The 19,130-nt window shown below is 48.3% G+C and overlaps 1 protein-coding gene and 1 long non-coding RNA gene across 9 annotated transcripts in view; one reads left to right on the forward strand and one right to left on the reverse strand.

Annotated features, from left to right (window-relative positions):
* The window catches only part of Bcas3 (BCAS3 microtubule associated cell migration factor), a 502,893-nt gene that overhangs the window by 464,786 nt on the left and 18,977 nt on the right, over window positions 1–19,130 (forward strand). For all 8 annotated transcript variants that reach the window (XM_036195473.1, XM_036195472.1, XM_036195479.1 and 5 more), the window contains one exon: window positions 13,613–13,780. In XM_036195473.1, the coding sequence (XP_036051366.1) occupies window positions 13,613–13,780 (168 nt within the window). The remainder of the gene's footprint in view (window positions 1–13,612; window positions 13,781–19,130) is intronic.
* On the reverse strand, window positions 7,164–8,622 carry LOC118588865. The gene is made up of 3 exons (XR_004945621.1): window positions 8,493–8,622; window positions 8,048–8,274; window positions 7,164–7,263 (listed from the first exon to the last, which is right to left on the reverse strand). It is a non-coding gene; the product is annotated as an uncharacterized LOC118588865 (long non-coding RNA).

Consider the following 19,130-nt stretch of genomic DNA (forward strand, 5'->3'; position numbering starts at 1 on the left):
TGGGTTCCAATGACAGACAGTGGGGAAAGCTGACCACACTGCAGACGGAAGTGGTGCTGGTTTGTAGTCCCAAGTATGTGAGAGGCTGAGGCAGGAGGTTCACTTGAGCCCAGGAGTTCCAAAGCCAGCCTGAGCAACAGGACAGCTTTGTTGGTTTTTTCAGACAAGGTCTCTTCACATAGTCCTGGAACTCACTTTGTAGAGCATATTGGCCTGGAACTCCACCTGCTGGGATCAAAGGCAAGCGCCAGCACACCTAGCTAAGAACAGGATTTTGTAAAGTCTGTGTTATAGTTAGGTAACTGTCCCGAGTAGTGCAGTGAGCAGTCCACTGTAGTACGTTCAGCAGCGCCCATAGCTTCCCCTCCTTACAGGGCAGCTTCCTTTCTTCCTTAGCAACCGTTGCCTGAGCTCACAGGAGCAGACAGCCTTCCTTCCCTCTGTTGTGAGCGCCACTTTGCCCCTGTCCCTCCCGGGCCTTTGAGACCCATTCAGCTCAGGCTGCACCCTTGCAAAGCCAGCCCTGCAGACAGCCTCAGCCGCTGAGGAAACATCGACGCCTCAGCTGAGGAATTGGGTTCTCGGAGAAGAGGGCCAAGCATCCAGTATGCTCCTAAAGACAACATCCACTTGTGTCTGTGGATGTTGTTTTCATACCTGAAGAAATCATAAACACTGATTTTTTTTTTCCTTTACATTTGATTTGTGGTGGGGGGGGGGGTGGATACCACTGTATGCTTATGTAGAAGTCAGAGGTCAACTGTGGTACCATATGGGCCCCAGGCATTAAACTCAGGTTATCAGGCTTAGCAGCAAGCTCCTTAACCTGCTGAGCCATCTTGCTGGTTCAGTCCTGATGGTTTTTGAAACCTCTTTGTTGAGTAATGGAAACAAGGCTTCTTGGCCCCAAGTTTGACCTTGGAGTTCTCAGCTGAGCACTTCAAATTGGCCTTGCTGTGGAGGACAGAAATCACACCCCACTGCCCAACTGAGAGAGCCACCTTCGAACTCAGGAATAGAGGGCTAGAGGTTTGGTTCAGCCAGAGACGCTTGCTGCAAAAGAGGAAATAACCCCCTCTCGGGCACTACGGCTGTGTGTCAAAAACAGATTTTGTGTTTTTAGTGGGAATGCTCCAGTGTTACCCAAACTGAATCCAATCACAAATCTTATTGGAGAAAGTACAGAGTCAAAGAATCCTGACCATACCCTCACATTATCCTCTACCTCTCTCTGCCTCTGTTCTTTGGTCTATAAATTAGAAGTTATAACATCAACCTGAATTGTAGGGGTCCTTTGAATGAGATAGGTCTACCTATGTCTGTCCCACACAAGCTCCGCAAATGTTCATTCTTTTCCTTTCTTGATATCCCTCTGATCCCAGACCTCACTCTTTGCAATACGGACTGTCCTAGAAAAGCCAGCTTGGGCGCTTGCTATCTATCCGAGAATACAGTTCTGTGAAGTTTTCCCCTCCACGGAGTTGCTAGATTCCTGAGTCTGTGTAGCAGAGCACTCCAAGCCTTGATGTAGGAACCTGTGCCACAGTACCTGGTGGATACTGGCCCTCCATCTCAGCAGCAGACCAGAGCATACCCACGGAATCAGTGCCTGTGCGATCTAGCTACAGTGGCCGTTGCTTCCAACTTGGGAAAAAGCCAGCAATTGCCTGGTTTGGAGAGCTCTCCTGTTCGCTGCAGCCCAGGACTGTCTGAGCGTAGAGCCAGTGGGAGCTGTCTCTATTGGGGCTATAGTGATGACTGGTCTCAGACCCATAGGCAGACCCACCGCCTGGTGACCTAGCCATGTGTAAAGGGCTCAGACATTCCTGGCCAGTCATCGAAGAATGTTTCCTTGGTAGCTGTGCCCTGTTTATCCAGAGGATTGGGCCAGAGAAACACAAGTAAAGGGCTTCTCAAGTAGATCCCTTCCAGACTTGTTCTTCTGGCCCTTTCTGACTGGCATATGAATCTGTGCAGAGATAGAACAGTTTCTGCCATTTTTCAATGCAAGTTGGTTCACATTCCTGACACACTTTAAGAGAAATAGTGTGTGTACACAGGGGTGAGTCAACATTGCGTGCAGCCGGCCGTGGCCACTGGGAGAAGAGTCAGCCTCGGAGCTCGGAGCTCACCTGCCTCCCCCTGAGTCAAGCCCTGTGCAGGACTGCCAGGGAGGCAGCTTAGCAGGTCCAGGCCCTCCCACACACGCTTCAGCAGCCTGCTGCCCCAGCCTGTATGCTGTTTTCAAGCCATTTGTCTCTTCAACCATTTTCTCCCTGGTTACAAAACCTACAGGAAACACATGTAAAATGGCAGAAAATAAATAGCAGACGTGTCTCCTATAACCCAGCTTACCCAGAGGCTGTTTAACATTTTACCCAAAGTTTTTATTATTTGTTAATTTGATTTCTCTCTAATCGTGTGTGTGTGTGTGTGTGTGTGTGTGTGTGTGTGTGTGTGTGTGTGTGTGTGTGTCGTGCACGACACATTAGTGCTTAAAGGTGCTCTCAGAAGGCAGAAGAGGGGTTGGACACCCTGAAACTGGAGTTACAGACAGTTATGAACCACCATGTAGGTGCTAGGAATTGAACCTATGTCCTCTAGAAGAGCAGCCAGTGCTCATAACACCTGAGCCATCTCTCCAACCCTGGTCCCAAGTTCTTTGGAATGTTTTTCCACAACTATGTACTTTTGTCTTGAGTATTAATTAACATAGTATAAAGGATTCCCAGGGCACAGGGTGTACATAGCTCAGTGGTAGGGTGCACAGACAAAGCCCTATGTTCAAATCCCCAGCACCACAAAAATCTTCCCTTTTAAGATCATTTCTTCATGACGGTCTGATAACCCACCGCAGAGTGATAACTTATCGTATCCTTCCCACACACCTTCTTGAAAGGCTGTGTTAGAATGACAGTGAGAATCTTTATTTGTGAAGGGTTTTGGCTTCCTGATCAGTTCCTTGAGTACATTCCCAGAAGGGGCCGTCTCAGCTCCGAGTTTGGACATAGCTTTAGTCTTAATACACATCATCAAATTCCCCTTAGGAACTATTCCCCAAGATAGCCTTGTCAGCTGTGGTCGGCCTCATTCCATCCTTGCTGTGCTCTGATCCTATTTACCAGTTTATTGTTTTAAAATGTAGGGAGCTGTGGGTGCGGTGGTGCAGACTTAATCCTAGCTCAGTGAGTTCTGGCCATCGAGGACTGCAGAGTGAGACCCATCCCAAAATAAAAAAGTTAGTGAGCGGAAATTCCTACCCCCACCCCCAGGTGAAGTAGGGTACACATGTCCACCCTTCTGCTCCAATTCTCCATCCAAGGCTTTTGCTGTGCACCTCACACATCCTCAGCAAATCATTCCCAGGCCAGAGGCTGATGTGGCCACTGCCTACCTTGATACTGTTCCTGGAACTGTTCTCACCTGAGAGTCCCCCATACTCCCTTCACCTCCTAGGCTTTCCACAGAGTACTCCCCCAACACAGCTGCTCACAGAGCCATGATACCGTTGTCTATGTGGGCCCTGTACCCATTTTACAAGGTACTTGTCTAAACACAGTATCATAACAAGTTTAGTTACAAGTTTAATTGATGTTCCAGGACAGCCAGGGCTAGGCAAAGAAATCCTGTCTCAAAAAAACCAACAAAACCAAGTTTAATTCATTTTTGCTTGCAATTTATGAATGGAGGCATCTCCTTTTTACAGATGGGAACAAGAGCCCCCTCCCCCTGGAGGAGGTGTCACAACAGAGGCTTTTGTTAGGTGGGGCAAGGAAACAGAACAGTGGAGAAGCCGCTTGGTGACCATCAGGGTACTAAAGGTTCCTTTATTTTCTTCTAAGGATTAAAAGATTGTGTTTTCAAGGACATGAATTATTGTACTGACTCAAGTAGACTGGAATGTCCTGTTTTCAGGAAAAACTTGTCTGTCTTGAGACCTGTCCACCACTTCCTTACAGTTTAATCAGTGCCGTTCTCACAAGTGACTCCATTTGATTTGTTCTGCTCTCTTGAGGGCCGAGTACAAGATCTCAGTCCAAAATAATGGCTCCCAACAGTTTTGCTTTCTTCTTTCTTTTTTTCCCCCCTCTCTCTGTGTAGCTTTGCACCTTTCCTGGACCTCACTCTGTAGCCCAGGCTGGCCTCGAACTCACAGAGATCTGCCTGCCTCTGCCTCCCGAGTGCTGGGACTAAAAGTGTGTGCCACCACCGCCCAGCTTTCTTCATTCTTATGCTAGCTGATGTGTCATTCACAACAGCTCTTTAGTTCCAGAAGCAGGTATGTGTCTGAGTTCAAGACCAGCCTGGTTTACATAGTGAGTTCCAAACCAAGCAGGGCTGCATAGTGAAACCCTGTCTCAAGAACAGAACAGAACAAAACAAAACAAAACAAAACCACAAGAGAAATGCATCCTCTTCCGTGTCTGGAAGCCAGAAGTTTAAAATCAATGTATCTGCAGGGCCATGTTCTTTCCCAAATCCCAGAGGAGAACTCTCCCTTGCTTCTTCTAGCTTCTGGTGGCTGCTGATGTCCTTCTGTCTCTGTCTCTCTAAGGTCCCTCTGTATCTGTGACCTCCCTCTTTCTCTTATGGTGACAACAGCCCTAAATCCAGTGTGATCTTGAAACCCTTAGTTATACCTACTTGTTAATTTCTGTGTGTCAGAGGGTCTGTCTGTCTGGGTGTCAGGGTTCGTGTGTGTGTGTGTGTGTGTGTGTGTGTGTGTATGTGTGTGTGTGTGTGTGTGTAAGTGTAAGCAGTTACAAGCTACAACACACTTGTCAGAGGACAACCTCAGATATCAGCCCTCACATGCTGTTGTGTTTGAGACTGGGCTTTTCGTAGTTTGCTGCTGGATATGCCAGACTACCTGGCCATGAGCTTTCCAGCATTTTCCTACCTCCAGCTCTTTTTTCTTGCTCTAGAGTACTGGGATTACAAAGGCATGCAGCTTTATATGTGGGTTCTGGGAACCCAAACCAAGCTCAGATCCTTACGTTTGTGTGGCAAGCGTTTTGCCCACTGAGCCCTCTCCCCAGCACAAAGACTGTTTCTAAATAAGGTCACATTGGAAGTCTACAACTGGAAGTGTGTTTGGGAAGGTGAATGTGAGACACTGGAGGTTACCAAACCACCCACCACTGGGGAAATGAGTTCCCTCAGGTCACAGAGTGAGAAAGTAACAAGAATTGTCACTTGAACCTGGGTCTTCTGCTTATCGTGTGCCTTTAATTTGTTAAAAAACAAGACTGCTATGCTGCTCCTGCTTGGTTGTGTTATCTGTTTGTAGGAAATAAGATTTGGTAGCTATTACCCTAAGTTAGCTCAGACATCATCTCGCCGATGCTCTGTTGACATATTATTGACAATGACATTGACACCATTAGTGCCGATGGGAATCCCTTAGGTGGGAGTCACTCCATTATACTTGATATGGTGACACCCACAGGGACAGATGGCCTTGCCTAGAGTAACAAGGAAAGTGGTGGGGAGAGTTCTGCATATAACCTCTGGATTCATAATCTCTATTCTAACTTTTAACATGTGCATTGTCATCAGTGTGGCACATTATAAAAGTAGCCTCAGTGTCCTAGTGACCACTTGGTATTAAATCACCGTGAAAGGCTTAGTACCGCCATCACTGTCCAACAACCCCTGTTCATGTCCCATTGTTTAATTCAGCCTCAGCCCCACCCCATATATTGACCATACATGGCAGGCTGGTCCATGAGTCTCTGACCAGCAACTTGTCCTCTCTCATAGTGGTTCTAAGGGCCTTTGGAAAACAGGAAATGTCACCATCACACCTGGCAGTCAGTGTCTCCTGGCAGTCAGTGTTAGCTCGGGTGTCTCTTTACCATGCTGGTGTTTTGTGTGTTTGCCATCCCTTTTCTTAGTTCACTTCCAAAGCTGGAAGAGCCGATCTTTTCAGAATAACCTAATTGCCATAGCCCAAGCCCCACAGCCAAGTGTCTGCATATGGAACTAACATGGTTTACTGATTGTCATAAATCATTAAATAATCTGAGTGAAAATAGATATATGTTATACATACATGCATACGCATCATCATAGCAGATATCTGGAGTCGGGGCCCCTTTGCTATGTAGCACATCTGTCTGTGGGTGTGGATTGCATAGTCATCTGTCATGTAATGAACGGGTAAGTTCTGAAAAATGTGTCTGTCATCTGGTGATTTGTTGTAGGACCACCCTAAGCCTACTTGTACAAATCAAAATAGCACATACAAGTCACTCATTTGATGTTATCTTACACACACTTACACACTTTTTTTAATTTAGTTTTTTTGTTTGTTTTTTTTGTTTTTGTCCAGCAGGATTTTGCTATGTAGTCCAGACAGGCCTGGAACTCACAGTGATCCTCCGGTTTCAACCTTTCAAATACAGGGATTACGGGCATGCAGCTCTGATGTCTCTTGGAATTAAGAGATACAGTAACCACAAGCTATGGAGTCAGCTGCATGCAGAACCCCGCATGGTTTTACAGTCAATTTTTTAAATAAGTACAAGGAATATGCTCTCTAAAGTAGCAATGATACATAAAGTAGTAACAGCTGTTCATTATCACTACCAAGTATTATACTGCACATAATTGTGAGTACTGTTTTTAACAATTTACCCCCCTTGCTGTATCTTTATTGTACATGGTACTGGGTTACATAAGGACATTTTTATACATGTAGATAATATACTTTGAGCATGTCCCACCCAGCCCCCTTTTTACTCTTTTGAGACAGGGTCTATTCTATAATCTTGATTGGTCAAGAAGTCATAGCAATCCTCCTGCTTCAGCCTCCTGAGTGCTGGTACTACAGACATGAGCTTCCATGCCCTGCTTGCACCGTATTTGTGTGTAACTGAAAGCATAATGGATGTGTTTTTACTGACATCCAAACAGACCTGTACATGATGCATTGCACTGTGAGGATGGTTGTGATATCACTTGGTGATGAACTGTGTAGTTCCATTAACTCATAACTTTTTTGGGTTTTTTTTGTTGTTGTTGTTGTTTTTTGTTTTTTGTTTTTTTCCAAGACAGGGTTTCTCTGTGTTGTTTTGGTGTGTGTTCTAGATCTCGCTCTGTAGACCAGGCTGGCCTTGAACTCACAGAGATCCACCTGGCTCTGCCTCCCAAGTGTTGGAATTAAAGGCATGCACCACCACGGCCTGGTGGACCACAATCTTCTATGTAGACCAAAACATTGTTGTGCAGCATTTGAATAGAGTTCTTTTGGGAACCAACCTAAAGGATCAAAAGGAAAAGATGAAATCATCATATCGTTTCACCCTACTTATCCTTCTAACATGAACCAATCTATTATGAATAACATTGTAGGCAGAGTTTTTCATCAGGACCACTGGTTAGGTCTGTCCTGCCAGCTGCTCCCAAATAACCACACAGGGATTTAATATTATAAATGCTTGGCCGATAGCTTAGGCTTGTTACTAACTAGCTCCTACAATTTGAATTAACCCATATTTCTTATCTATACTTTACCATGTAGAGGTATCTTTTTTCATCATGGCATGTTCATCTTACTTCTTTCCACATCTCCTGGTGACTCCACCTTCTACCCTGTGCTTTGTTTTTGTCTGCAAGTCCCACCTAACCTCTGCCTGTCCAGCTATTGGCAAGCCAGCTCTTTTATTAACCAATGAGAATAATACATATTTATAGTGTACAAAGATTGTTCCACAGTATAGCATACTACTGACATGTTAAAAATATGCTTGGGATAGCCAGGTGGTGGTGGCTCATGCCTGGTCTACAGAGCAAGATCCAGGACAGGCACCAAAACTACATAGAGAAACCCTGTCTCAGAAAAAAAAAATTATATATAGATATAGATACACACACACACACACACACACACACACACATGCTTGGGGACACAACTCAGCTAGTAATCAAGGTTCTCTGGAGAAATAGAGCCAGTGGGAGTTTATGTAGGCAGGCAGGCAGGCAGACAGAGACTTATTATGGGGATTAATTTATAATTATGGAACCTGAGGAGTCCCATTGTTACCTGAGGAAGTCTGCAAGTCCAGAGGCCTGAGGACCAGGAACACCAGGTTCTAAGGGCAAGAGAAGACACTATCCCAGCTCAGAGAGAGCAGATGTCCTCATCTTCCACTTTGTGTTAGAGTCAGGTCCTTGGTGGGACAGTACCCACACACATTGGTGAGGGAGGAACAGCGTCTCATCTCGTAGAAACAATGAGAAATGCTTCACAGGTCCTGGGCATCCTTTAGCCTAGTCAGGTTAACATGTCAAACTGACCAGTGTGCCCAAGGATGCTAACGTCCTCAGCTGTGCTCACGATGGCCAGCCTGCAGAGTGGGGAAAGGGGTGCTGCCCACAGCACAGGGCTTCAGCTCAATTCGGTGAAGTCCGGAGAGTGGGAAAGGAGGTGCCCATGGCCACCTGGCTAGGCCTTAGTTATCATGGCATCTTTATTACAGTGAACTCACCTGGAAGGGCTTGTGTCCTGAGGAGCGCTGTTTATTCCAGATTCTGCGTTTGGTGTGTGGCTTTTCCCTCTGGTGGCTAGAACCTTACCATAGGAGGTTTTCAACAAACTTCTACCCTGGATGAATCTAATTTGACACAAATAACAAGAGTGTGGTTAGTTACAATTGGCAGAAAGGAGCATCTCAACTGCCCCACTCACTTCTACCCAGGGCCTCCTGGCCCCTTTGAGGATAGTACACAAGCAGAACCCGAGCACCATTCCCCAAGCCTTCCCGATGCCACAGCATAACCTAAAAACCCGGGAGGAGTGACTTGCACAGGATGCCAAGCTAGGAATCAGGATTTGAGAAGCCCACCTGAAGACGCTCCCTGGGCCACCCCAGGCCCCATGGGCTTGCGTCCAATCCCAGAATCTTCAGCTCTAAGTGCACCCAAAGCCGCAGAGTGAGATGCTCTCCCTTTCTGCTCACTTACCTACCGTCCTTTTTAATCTTACTTCTATTTTCTGCCTCTCCTAGATATTCAGGCCATGGCACTCAGTCCAGACGCTGTTGACTGAAGTTGCTGTCACCTTTGTCAGGTGACCATGACCAGTCAGTCAGTTCACAAGTCTGTTGGAATGAGCATGGCCAACGGATTTCTGGACTCCTTTAACTCTAGAGGAACCCAAGGCCTCAGGAACTTCAAACTACCTGGAAGGGCCGAGCATGTGAACAGCATGGGGATGGGGATGATATCTGTAGGGTCTCCATATTCACCTGAGTCTGTGCTTCAGTCCATCCCTAAACACTCTAAAATTACCTGTACAATTTTCTGTTTGTAAACATACTGTTTTTCCCTTTTGTGCTGGAGACTAAACCCTTATGTAGGGCCTTATATAGTTCATATTTGTGAGACAGGCCTTTTACTACTGAGCCACGCCCAGCCTTACAGGTACATATCTTTCAAACTCACTCTCTCTCTCCCTCCCTCCCTCCCCCCTCCCCCCTCCCTCCCTCCCTCCCTCCCTCCCTCCCTCCTCTCTCTCTCTCTCTCTCTCTCTCTCTCTCTCTCTCTGTGTATGTAATTGAATGAAAAGCTTCAAGCAAACTGGGAAGACATCTTGCTGCCAAGCTGCACCCTCAGACCCAGTCACACATTTTAATTGAAAAACTCATACTTTCACCCACTCCGCTGAGAAAGATAAAGTCACCATCTACACTGTCAGAGTCTGGAAGTCAGTTTATTGCCCCTAAGGTAGTTTCCTTGAGCAGATCAGACTTGAACTCAACCTTAGAGAATGAGATTTAGAGAATTAATAAGGTAGGAGACAGTTCTAGAGGGAAGAGTTCCCAAAAGAAGACCAGTTAACACCAGTCACCTTTTGCCTCTCTAGCTCAGGAGATGATGGTAGCTTCTGCTTCCCAGAGTTTTGTGAACTCGGCACCTTTCCTCATTCTTCAGAAGAAGGCTTGACTCATGTCATAGTGGACACTGATCAATATTTGATGAATATGTGAGTCAGGCAGAACAGCTGGCGTGAGAGGGCCTTGTAAACATCTTCAGCAGCAGGCCCTGGTCGCTAAGCACGTGTACCCCTGAGCTCTGCAAATAGCCTGCTCTAAGTGAGCATTTTCTGGCCCCCTGAAACAGTCCTGTCTCCATAATGGGACACAAACATCCCCTGTCCAAGGGATTGCTTCTGGGCCGGTCAAATGAAGGATAGCTGTGCCATCACACTGACAAGATCGGCAGTTCCCTAGGTGGCCAGAAGTGACCTCACCCTCCCAGGGCTTAGCTTCTTCACCCAGCACCTGCTGACCCCTACTGACCCCTGCATTCCTGCTGCCCAGGAAAGGGAATCAGCACCTCCTCGGGGCCTCTGCTTAGCAGTGTGAGGAAGGTGGTTACCTCTCTGCATCAGAGAGGAAAGGAGCAAGGGCTCCTTTGCTAATCACTCTTGGGTTCTCCCATGGCCTGCCCACGGCATCTTACCTGCACCCATGCTCAGAGACTAGAGCTATTGGGTTGTGTTCTCCTGAGTCCCATCAGGTAGACAGGGTGAGTCATCATCATGACTACCATACTACAAGGAATGTGGGCTGGTTTCAGGGTGGGCAGGCTTTTGAAAGGCATTGGATGAAGGTGACAGGCATTCTCCAAACACATTAGGGAAGATAGAGGTGATTTTTTACATACTCCTGTTCTCCACATCAGGTGCCACTAAAGGAAGCACCATGGGAGCTAACAGGGCGAGCTCCACACTAATAATTAAGAGACACGTTCCAGATGTGTCATTTACAGGCTCCAGATATGTCACTTAAGCTCTCCATGCTTCACCTCCCCTGGACAAAAGGCCATACCTGTACTAAGTACCGTTCAGGAGCATTGTGATGGCCGAAATGCATGGTGCCGCCTGCAGTGGCAAAAGGGTGTGCTTACTTGGCATTACTGCCCTCATCAAGACAGTTATTGCCGTCATCCTTCCTTGCAGTGCTGGGGCTCATGCCCAGGGCCTCCTGCATCCTGTGCAAAGACTCTACCACTGAGCTACCCCCCCCCCCCCCCGGTATTAACATGTGCACAAACACTCCTGTTCATGTGCAGAGCACTCACGTGTCAGGTGCTTTCTCTTCTCTCACTCAGACCCCACAGCGGCTGAGGTTACATGAGTTCTGGTGGGTGAGGAGTCTGAGGCTCCTGCCTTGAGTCAGGCAGCTACTCAGGTCAGAGTGTGTGTGTCGGCCGAGGTCTCCAGTTTCCACTCAACACACTCATGATTCTTTTTCTCCTGTCACTTGGTCCCTTCATGTGGTGTGTACTAGCTGGCATGCTGACATACATATATCTAGACTCTCAAGGCAGAGGCAGGAAGGTTGCCAATGCAAGACCAGCCTGGGTCACATAGTAAGAGCCTATCTCAAAACCAAGACTGAAGAAGTGCATCTCCCTCTGGTGTTTCCCTTCCAGACCTTCTTGTTCTTTGTTCCATTTCTTCCCCAAAGCCCTCCCTCTTGCTACAGCCTTTTTCGGATGTGTTTTCTTTCTCCCTGACTTGGCCTCAGCCCTCTTGTTCATTTTCCCCAGCCCCGAGTTCCATTGCCTAGCTCTTCAGACCCCCATCCTAATCTTGTCCAATGGAGGGCAGCTCCCTGTGCTGAGGTTCCACCTGATAAACTGATGGAAAGGACCACAATCTCAAGGCAGACTCCTTCCTGGGGAGGTGCCTCTGTGGATGCTGTCCACTCTCCTTGTGCCAGGAATCTATTCACAATTAGGTGAGAAATAAATCAAAGCCAAAGTTGCCTGATGAAATTCAGGAGCCGGCAGTGACCCTTGCCACACATATAAATCCCAGCCGGCCAGCCGGGGGCCTTTGTCTGGTCAGAGAGTTCAGGATTATCGGGTCCACTTTGCTGATGTATGGAGGCACCGGCTGTCGGAGTGTTTACTAACGGTTATCACCTCCATGCTGGGGCCCTTATCACAGGCTGGGCCGCCCGCCGGGGCCGGGGCTCGCACCCTCTCTATTACCACCTGTCAGTGGCCGCGAGTGTGCACTGACACTACCCAGTCCTGCCCACCGAGGAAAGATAGTTCCTGACGGCTGATCAAAGAGGAGAAACAAGACCTGATAAAGAGTGTGCGTTTCATGTACTTTTAACTTCGGGGAAACATGGGCATTTGCATTTTTTCCTGGTCCTCCTGGAGCTGGCAGGAACCAAGCCCAATAAATGTAGTGGATTCAGTTACCTAATCGAGGGGGAAATGGTATGTGCTTAAAGCAACAGACCATGACCATAATCTCTTTCCAAGAGAGACCAGATGAAATAAGCTTTCTCAGTGAACTTGACGTAGAATAAAGTCGACTCTCTTGAATTCAGACTTTGAAGTGATCTTGCATGTAACATCTAATCCTGGCATTCAGCAGAACGCAGTGTACTTTCTGGAACTCGAGAGCAGGTTTGGATTAAGGAAGGATCCTAGCTGAAGATGTTATCACCCAGCTGTGTTGCTCACATCCCTGAAACGGCACCCCGCACATGCCCACATCCCTGGCGGCTGGGAGCCGATCTGCAGTGAGGTAGAGAACCAGTTCCAGACCGAGGCATCAGCACATCTGAGTCCTGGCACCAAGGCTGTCACGGCCCGCTGTTCATTCTGAGCCCTTGACCTCGCTAAGCCGTAACTGTAAATGAGACTGGGTATAGGTTATAGAATACAGTGACTTAGGATGCGTTTTATTTTTAAGTTTAGACTACGTACCCCTCCCCCGTTAATCTTTGTGGTGGTGGTGTGTGCGTGCACTTACATGTATGCCAATATGGGGGTCCGAGGAGAATCTCGCATGTCAGTATTCGCCTTCCACCTTGCTTGGGTCTCTTTGTTGTTCACCGCTGTGTGTGCCAGGCTAGCCCACCCCCCAGTTTCTAGGGATTCTCCTGTCTCTGTCTCGCACCCAGCTTTCCTTGGGTTCTGGAGACCCAAACTTGGGTCATCATGCATGTGTTCAAGGACTTTGGTCACAGAGCCATCTCCCCAGGCTGCCTTTTAATTTAGACAGTGTCTCATGTAGTCCAGGCTGGCCTCAGACTCACTCTGTAGCTGAAGATGACCTTGGACTTCTGATCCTCCTGCCTCTACCTCCCAAGTGGTGGGATCACAGGCATTAATTTGGTGCTGGGTATTGTGCCCAGTCTTGTGTACCATGAAAGCATTCCATCAAATGAGCGACATCCGTCACCTGTAGCCACTCCTGAAGTTGTAGATGGAGAGTGATTGTGTCAGAGAGTGGCAGAGTTGTTTGAGGTGAACCTGGGAAGGGATTCCTTCCCTCTGCCCTAGCTCTCAAAAGACTCTGAAGACCACAGGAACCCCATCACCTCTCAGAGACCATCTTAACTCCAGGTGCTTCAGCGATTGTAACCATCATTCATGGAGGTGTACTCTCTGGCCCAGTGGCATGAGCTACGGTCCTCAGCCTCACACATTCCTATTCCTAGATGACCCACCCTTCATTCTTCTGGTTGAAAGACCAATGTGGCTCTGGGCATGACAGGCTATGGGTGACGGGTAGACAGAGAACAGCCTGCCCTCTGAAGGCATGGACTCCACTTCTTATGCCCCATCTGTGTCACAGGTACCTTTGACCGGAGCGTGACCCTGCTGGAAGTGTGTGGGAGCTGGCCTGAGGGCTTCGGGCTGCGGCACATGTCGTCCGTGGAGCACACAGAGGAAGGCCTCCGGGAACGGCTCGCAGATGCCATGGCCGAGTCACCAAGCCGAGATGTCGTAGGATCTGGAACAGGTAAAGGTGTCAGCAGACTTCTAACATTGGTTGTGACTGGTGACTGTGGGGTTGAGCTGGATGGGAGAGGGCATGTTGTTAACCATTTGTTCCTGTGGTTTACCACTGTGGGGTACTACTCATCACAGAAGCCTCTGGCACTGGAAAATTCTGTAGTAAGGAGGGTTCCCAGCAGAACCGCCTCTCCCCCTGGAGCAACATTCAAAAATACAATTGTAGGCCTGGGGCTGTAGCTCAACATCAGAGTCCTTGCTTAGCCTGCATGATCACTAACTCTACTGGGGGAGGGAGGAACACAGACAGACAGATAGATAGACAGATAGACTTGTTAGTCGTTCCCAAAAAACACCTCAGGGTAGTAGCATATCTTCACCTTCATGCTCCAGTCTCTGGGGACTGGGACCTGCCAGCAAGCAGGCAGAGCTAGAACCCCCCCCCCTACACACACACACACACACAGGCCTTTCACTCCAGACCAATACCTTTGAGAGTCCAGTAAATCCAAAGTGGCTTCCAGCATCCACATGGTAATCTTAAGACATCCTTTGGCTAGAGGTGAACCCTACCCCCATATAAGTGCATGTATGTGTGTACACACACACACACACACACACACACACACACACACACACACACACACACACACATGCACAGAGTCATCCCATCTCCAATCTGCTATAATACAGGCGTCTGCCTCTCTTATTTCTGAAACACTTCTTTCTCCTTTTCTTTCTTTCTATCTCTCTCTCTCTCTCTCTCTCTCTCTCTCTCTCTCTCTCTTCCTGTCCCTCTGACGTTACCGATGCTCCAGCCCTGCATTTTCACCCACCCAACAGACCCTGTCCTAGTTTGCCAAGGTCAGTGAGTTAAACAGATCCTGATTCCCTGATTTCAGGCCTGCCTTCTCTTTCTCTTCTGAGTCCACTAAGAACATCATCTCCGATGTGATCTGTCCCATCCCTGCTCCACTCTCCTGTAGAAGAGGGACCCAGTAAGGAGAAGCTTAGAATCCCTGGGGTGGCGGGGTGTGGCTGACATTGGCAATCCACCTGGCTGTTCTGTGGGTTCTGGGGCCTTTGGGTATTAGGTTCAGCAGTGAGGGTGCCCATCCCTGCATCTCTGGGGTAGTTCTTCTGCTCCTTTACTAAAAGGGAGGAGGTGTGGCACCTCTACAGCTTAGTGGGTCCTGCCTAGACAGTCATTGGCACCTGCAGAGTACAGTGGATGGGTAGGAGGAGTTAGGCTAGGGATAGGGAGTACCTATCAGGCCCTAGATGACAACTGTCTCAGAAGCCTGGTCTACTCTCACCCTATCACCCCTGGAAGGAAAGGAGATGTGAACCTCCAAAGCTGCAGCAGACTGTACCCCTCCACCAGGCACACACATGCATACACCTTCTGCACCCTCACCTCCCAAATGCACAGCGAATCCATCCCAAGGCCTCTGCTCTCCTTCTACATCCAGAGATAGCAGCTCTTCCCCTTCCCAGGTGCCAGTGTGAACTCCCTGGGAGCTAACCCAAATGACAGATGCTTTCTGAACCGTGCCCTTGCTCTGTATGTCAGGACCCCTGGCCAGCCATGGTTCCTATGAACCAGAGCCTCTGTCCCTGAACTCATCCCCAGGTGTCTCCCTCTTCCGAGGGCTGGGAGCCCCTGAAATGGCTTCATCTGCCACCACCTTCTTCAAAGCCTCGAGGACACCTCAGCATCATCTGGTGGGCAGTTTGGCAGGGATATTTAGTCACTGGAACATCAGCCTCATGGGGAGTAACCTGAGCAAAGCTGGCAGTGATTTATCTGCCAGACAGCTGAGGGGCTCGGGAAAGTTTGGTCTTAATAAGCAGGCTTGTGAAATTAAATAGAATTCAAAGAAAAAGAGGAAATGAAAAGGGCATACCCCACAGGTCAAAAACAGAGACACCCCCCCTTTTTTTTTCTCCAGCAGTGGGATTCTATTTTCTTCCTCAAATGGTCACCAAAAGGGATCCCATTGGTTTTCATTGGCCATATTAGGTGAATGGTTGTTTGGTTTGGTTTGGTTTAATTTGCCTCCATTTTTTTTAGGTCAGTAAGCAAATGAAATAAAAATTAGCCAGTTTCCTTCTCTGTGGCTGAGATGCACTATCCATTTTTTTTTCTAGCAATATATCCACTGGCTAGTACAGCAAAGACAGGCCTGGCCAGGGATGACCTGGAAAGGACAGTGCCCATAGACGAGAATTTCCAGCAGGTCACTCTGCCTGTAACACCTCTCTCTTGTCTTTCCAGCTCTCCTTCTCTTGGTGACTCAGGGACACACAGATAGGGTAGTACTGAGTGTTTGCCTCTGTAGGGTGCTCTGGTGGACTAGATAAGTCAGGACCTTAGGGCACCTTCATGTTGATGTCTCCTTATCAGCTTGCAGCTGAGGCCATCCCAGACCCCTGACACAGAGGCCCTTGTAACAGTGTTAACACTGTTCATGGTGGGTTGGCTAGCGCTGGGTATATAAATTCTTTAACAACTAGCTCTCCGAGGGAAGCCAAAAACAACCCTCCGCCACACCGGTTCCCTGACTAGTGGCTATCAGTGGTGTGAAAACCTGCCTTATCATTGTTTACTACAAACTATCAGCCCCCAGAGACAGGTCACTGGGTGCCTAAAAGCACAACAGTGGGCTAGCTCCAGTGCCTCACAAAAAGGCACAGGACCATAGGACAAATGAGCTGTCTGTCACACAAGTAGAGGAAAAGCCTCCTGTCCAAAGCAGGGAGGCGGGGAGCTGTAGGATGGGGTGAGAAGTTAGCTCTGTCACACCATGCATTGGCCCTAGTAAGTAAGAATGTACCATGTCCTTGAAAACAGCTAGGCAGATAGATAGTAAATGGTGTCACCACCAAAAAAACAAGGTAAGTATGTGAGGTAATGTGTGTTCCTTAGCTCTGTTTAGCCATTCTTCAATGTATATGTGTTTCAAAACATCCTGCTTATACATAATGGGGATATACATTTTTTAATTAAAAAGAAAAAAAATTGTTTTTTTTGAGACAGGATTTCTCTGTGTAGCCCTGGCTGTCCTGGAACTTGTTCTGTAGCCCAGGCTGGCCTCGTACTCAGAGATCCACCTGCCTCTGCCTCCCGAGTGCTGGGATTAAAGGGGTGCACCACCACTGCCCAGACAGAAAAATAATTTTGAAGAGTGCTTTGCTGCCCAGCAGCACTGCTCTTGCCCAGGAGCTGACGAGCAGTGCAGAGCTGGTTGAGGAGGTAGCATGTGTAAGTCCCTGGGTCTGATCCTCAGAGCGGGAGAAACAAAGAGAAATGCAGAGTCCAGCCCTGGCCAATCAGCTTCTGCACTTGTTCTTCTACCAGGGCTGGGGATTGAACCCAGAGCCTCACACTTGCTGAGCAAGCTCTCAACCACTAAGCTCTACCTCTAGCCCAGCATCCGAATTTTAACATGTATATATTGAAGTTTGAGAAGACCTGTTTAAAATGTGGGGACCATGCATTGCAGATGTCAGTTCAGCCCTCTGTGGTGGCTGCTGGCCAGTCGCTCTGATTAGCTTACACGTGTGATTTGCCAGACCCGCTGTGATGTAACTGGCCAAAGTGCTTTCTTTCTGATCGCCCAGAACCTCTCTCGCCCATTCCCTCTCCATCATCCCTTTCTGTAAAGCTCCAGCTTAAGGTCCATCTAGCCCTGCTCTGTGTTGCTGGAAAACACCACTCGCTGTTCATTGAGCCTCCACAGATCTGTGGACCCCTACCACTGAGCTGTGCTCTGCAGTTTCCTGTGGGCTCTCCTTCAGTCTCACTCCGTGCCTGCCTTTGCAGCAAACCAGTGCCTGGAACAGAGTCCAGCTTGTAGCAGATATCCAGCACCTGTCCAGTGACTGAGGTCTCTGCACCCACCTGTGTGCCAACTGTTCACTGAGGTCTGCTCCCACCTAGGTGCATGAAACTCCACAGGCCCTGCTTGTTGACGGAGTTTCTGGCCTTCGCCTTCTTTCAGAGACCCCCCAGCTCTCTGACCCCTTTGCTGCTGTTTGTTTAGTCCACATACTCAGTCTCTGTCTTCACATCAGCCACTTCCCTTCTACAGCCATACTGTTTCAACCCCCACCCCATTATCCTCAAATCTCCTACCGTACCATCTAGGCTCACACGGTCAAAGAATGGTTATCATTTGAGAAACCTGGATCCTAAACACCCTGTAGCCAAAGAGGAGCGCTCTATGTCCCCAACCCACCACTCTCCTCCCTGGAGTCATCACTGGACAGCTGGGGGCCTCCACCTGAGCCTGGGAGACCCCCCCCCCAGGGCTGGTTTCATCCCTCTCCAGCTGCTGGATCTCCTGCCTCTGGCGGTCCCTTGGCCCCTTTTCTGGCTCTTCCTTCTCATCTTGGTATGTTTCTCAAGGCTCTTCCCTTCTCCCTCCGCACAAGGCCATCTCCCCTTCTGTAGCTGCAGTCATGGGCAAACTGATGGCGTCCAAGCCAGGCTCTCTCCTGATTTCCAGAACGTCTATCCAGTCACCTGCTGATAAATCCACACTTGTAAGAGCTTACCACCACCTTAGCAGTTCCTTCTCTAGGCACAACCCATTCATTGGCCAGGCCCCCTCCCTCCAGACCCACCCCATTGCTTTTGAGCTAGTCAAGCAGGGTCCCTGGTACCCTGCACACATGCAAGGCTCTGCATATCCTTCTGCTGCCTGGAATGTGTCTCCCTGAGCCCCCTCCCCTCTCAACCATCTCCTCCAAAAGAACCCAACTAATTCCTACTTAGCAGACATTCCTTTCAATATTGCCTTTTCTTCAAAAAATAGCATTTTTAAAATAAACAAAATAGTGACTGATCTAATTGTTTTGTGTCTAGGTAAATATATAATTTAATGTTCCTCCTAAAAAGAAGATTTCAATAAACACTTGGGTACACATGGAGTCCATTTTCAGCTTTAACTCTTCCAGTCACTAGTCCAGACTCCTCACTCCTTCTTGTCTTCTCCAACACTTCACACCCAAAGCCCAAGCCTTGTGTGTAGACCACAGTATCCCAGTCTAAGGATGGTGGACTCAAAAGCAGCTCTCAGGGCCAAGAAGGACTGTCTTTGCCAGTGACATTCTAGTCTCCTTTGTGGCCCTTACTGAACTATCCGTCAAGGAGAGGCTCCATCCACCAGGGCCTTAACTCTGTCCAGAAATGCTTAATCTTTACCCCTCGCTTTCTGTTGTAAACACATACTACGTCCTGACCCAGTTTCCCAAATTCTCAGGCTTTCACAGCACAGAGCCCCAGATGTGCATGCTTGCACTCTGTAGGCACACTGCTTTGGTTTCATGATACTTCAGTGATCTGCGGTTTG

The sequence above is a fragment of the Onychomys torridus genome, chromosome 8 (assembly GCF_903995425.1).
Source record: "Onychomys torridus chromosome 8, mOncTor1.1, whole genome shotgun sequence".
NCBI lineage: Eukaryota > Metazoa > Chordata > Mammalia > Rodentia > Cricetidae > Onychomys > Onychomys torridus.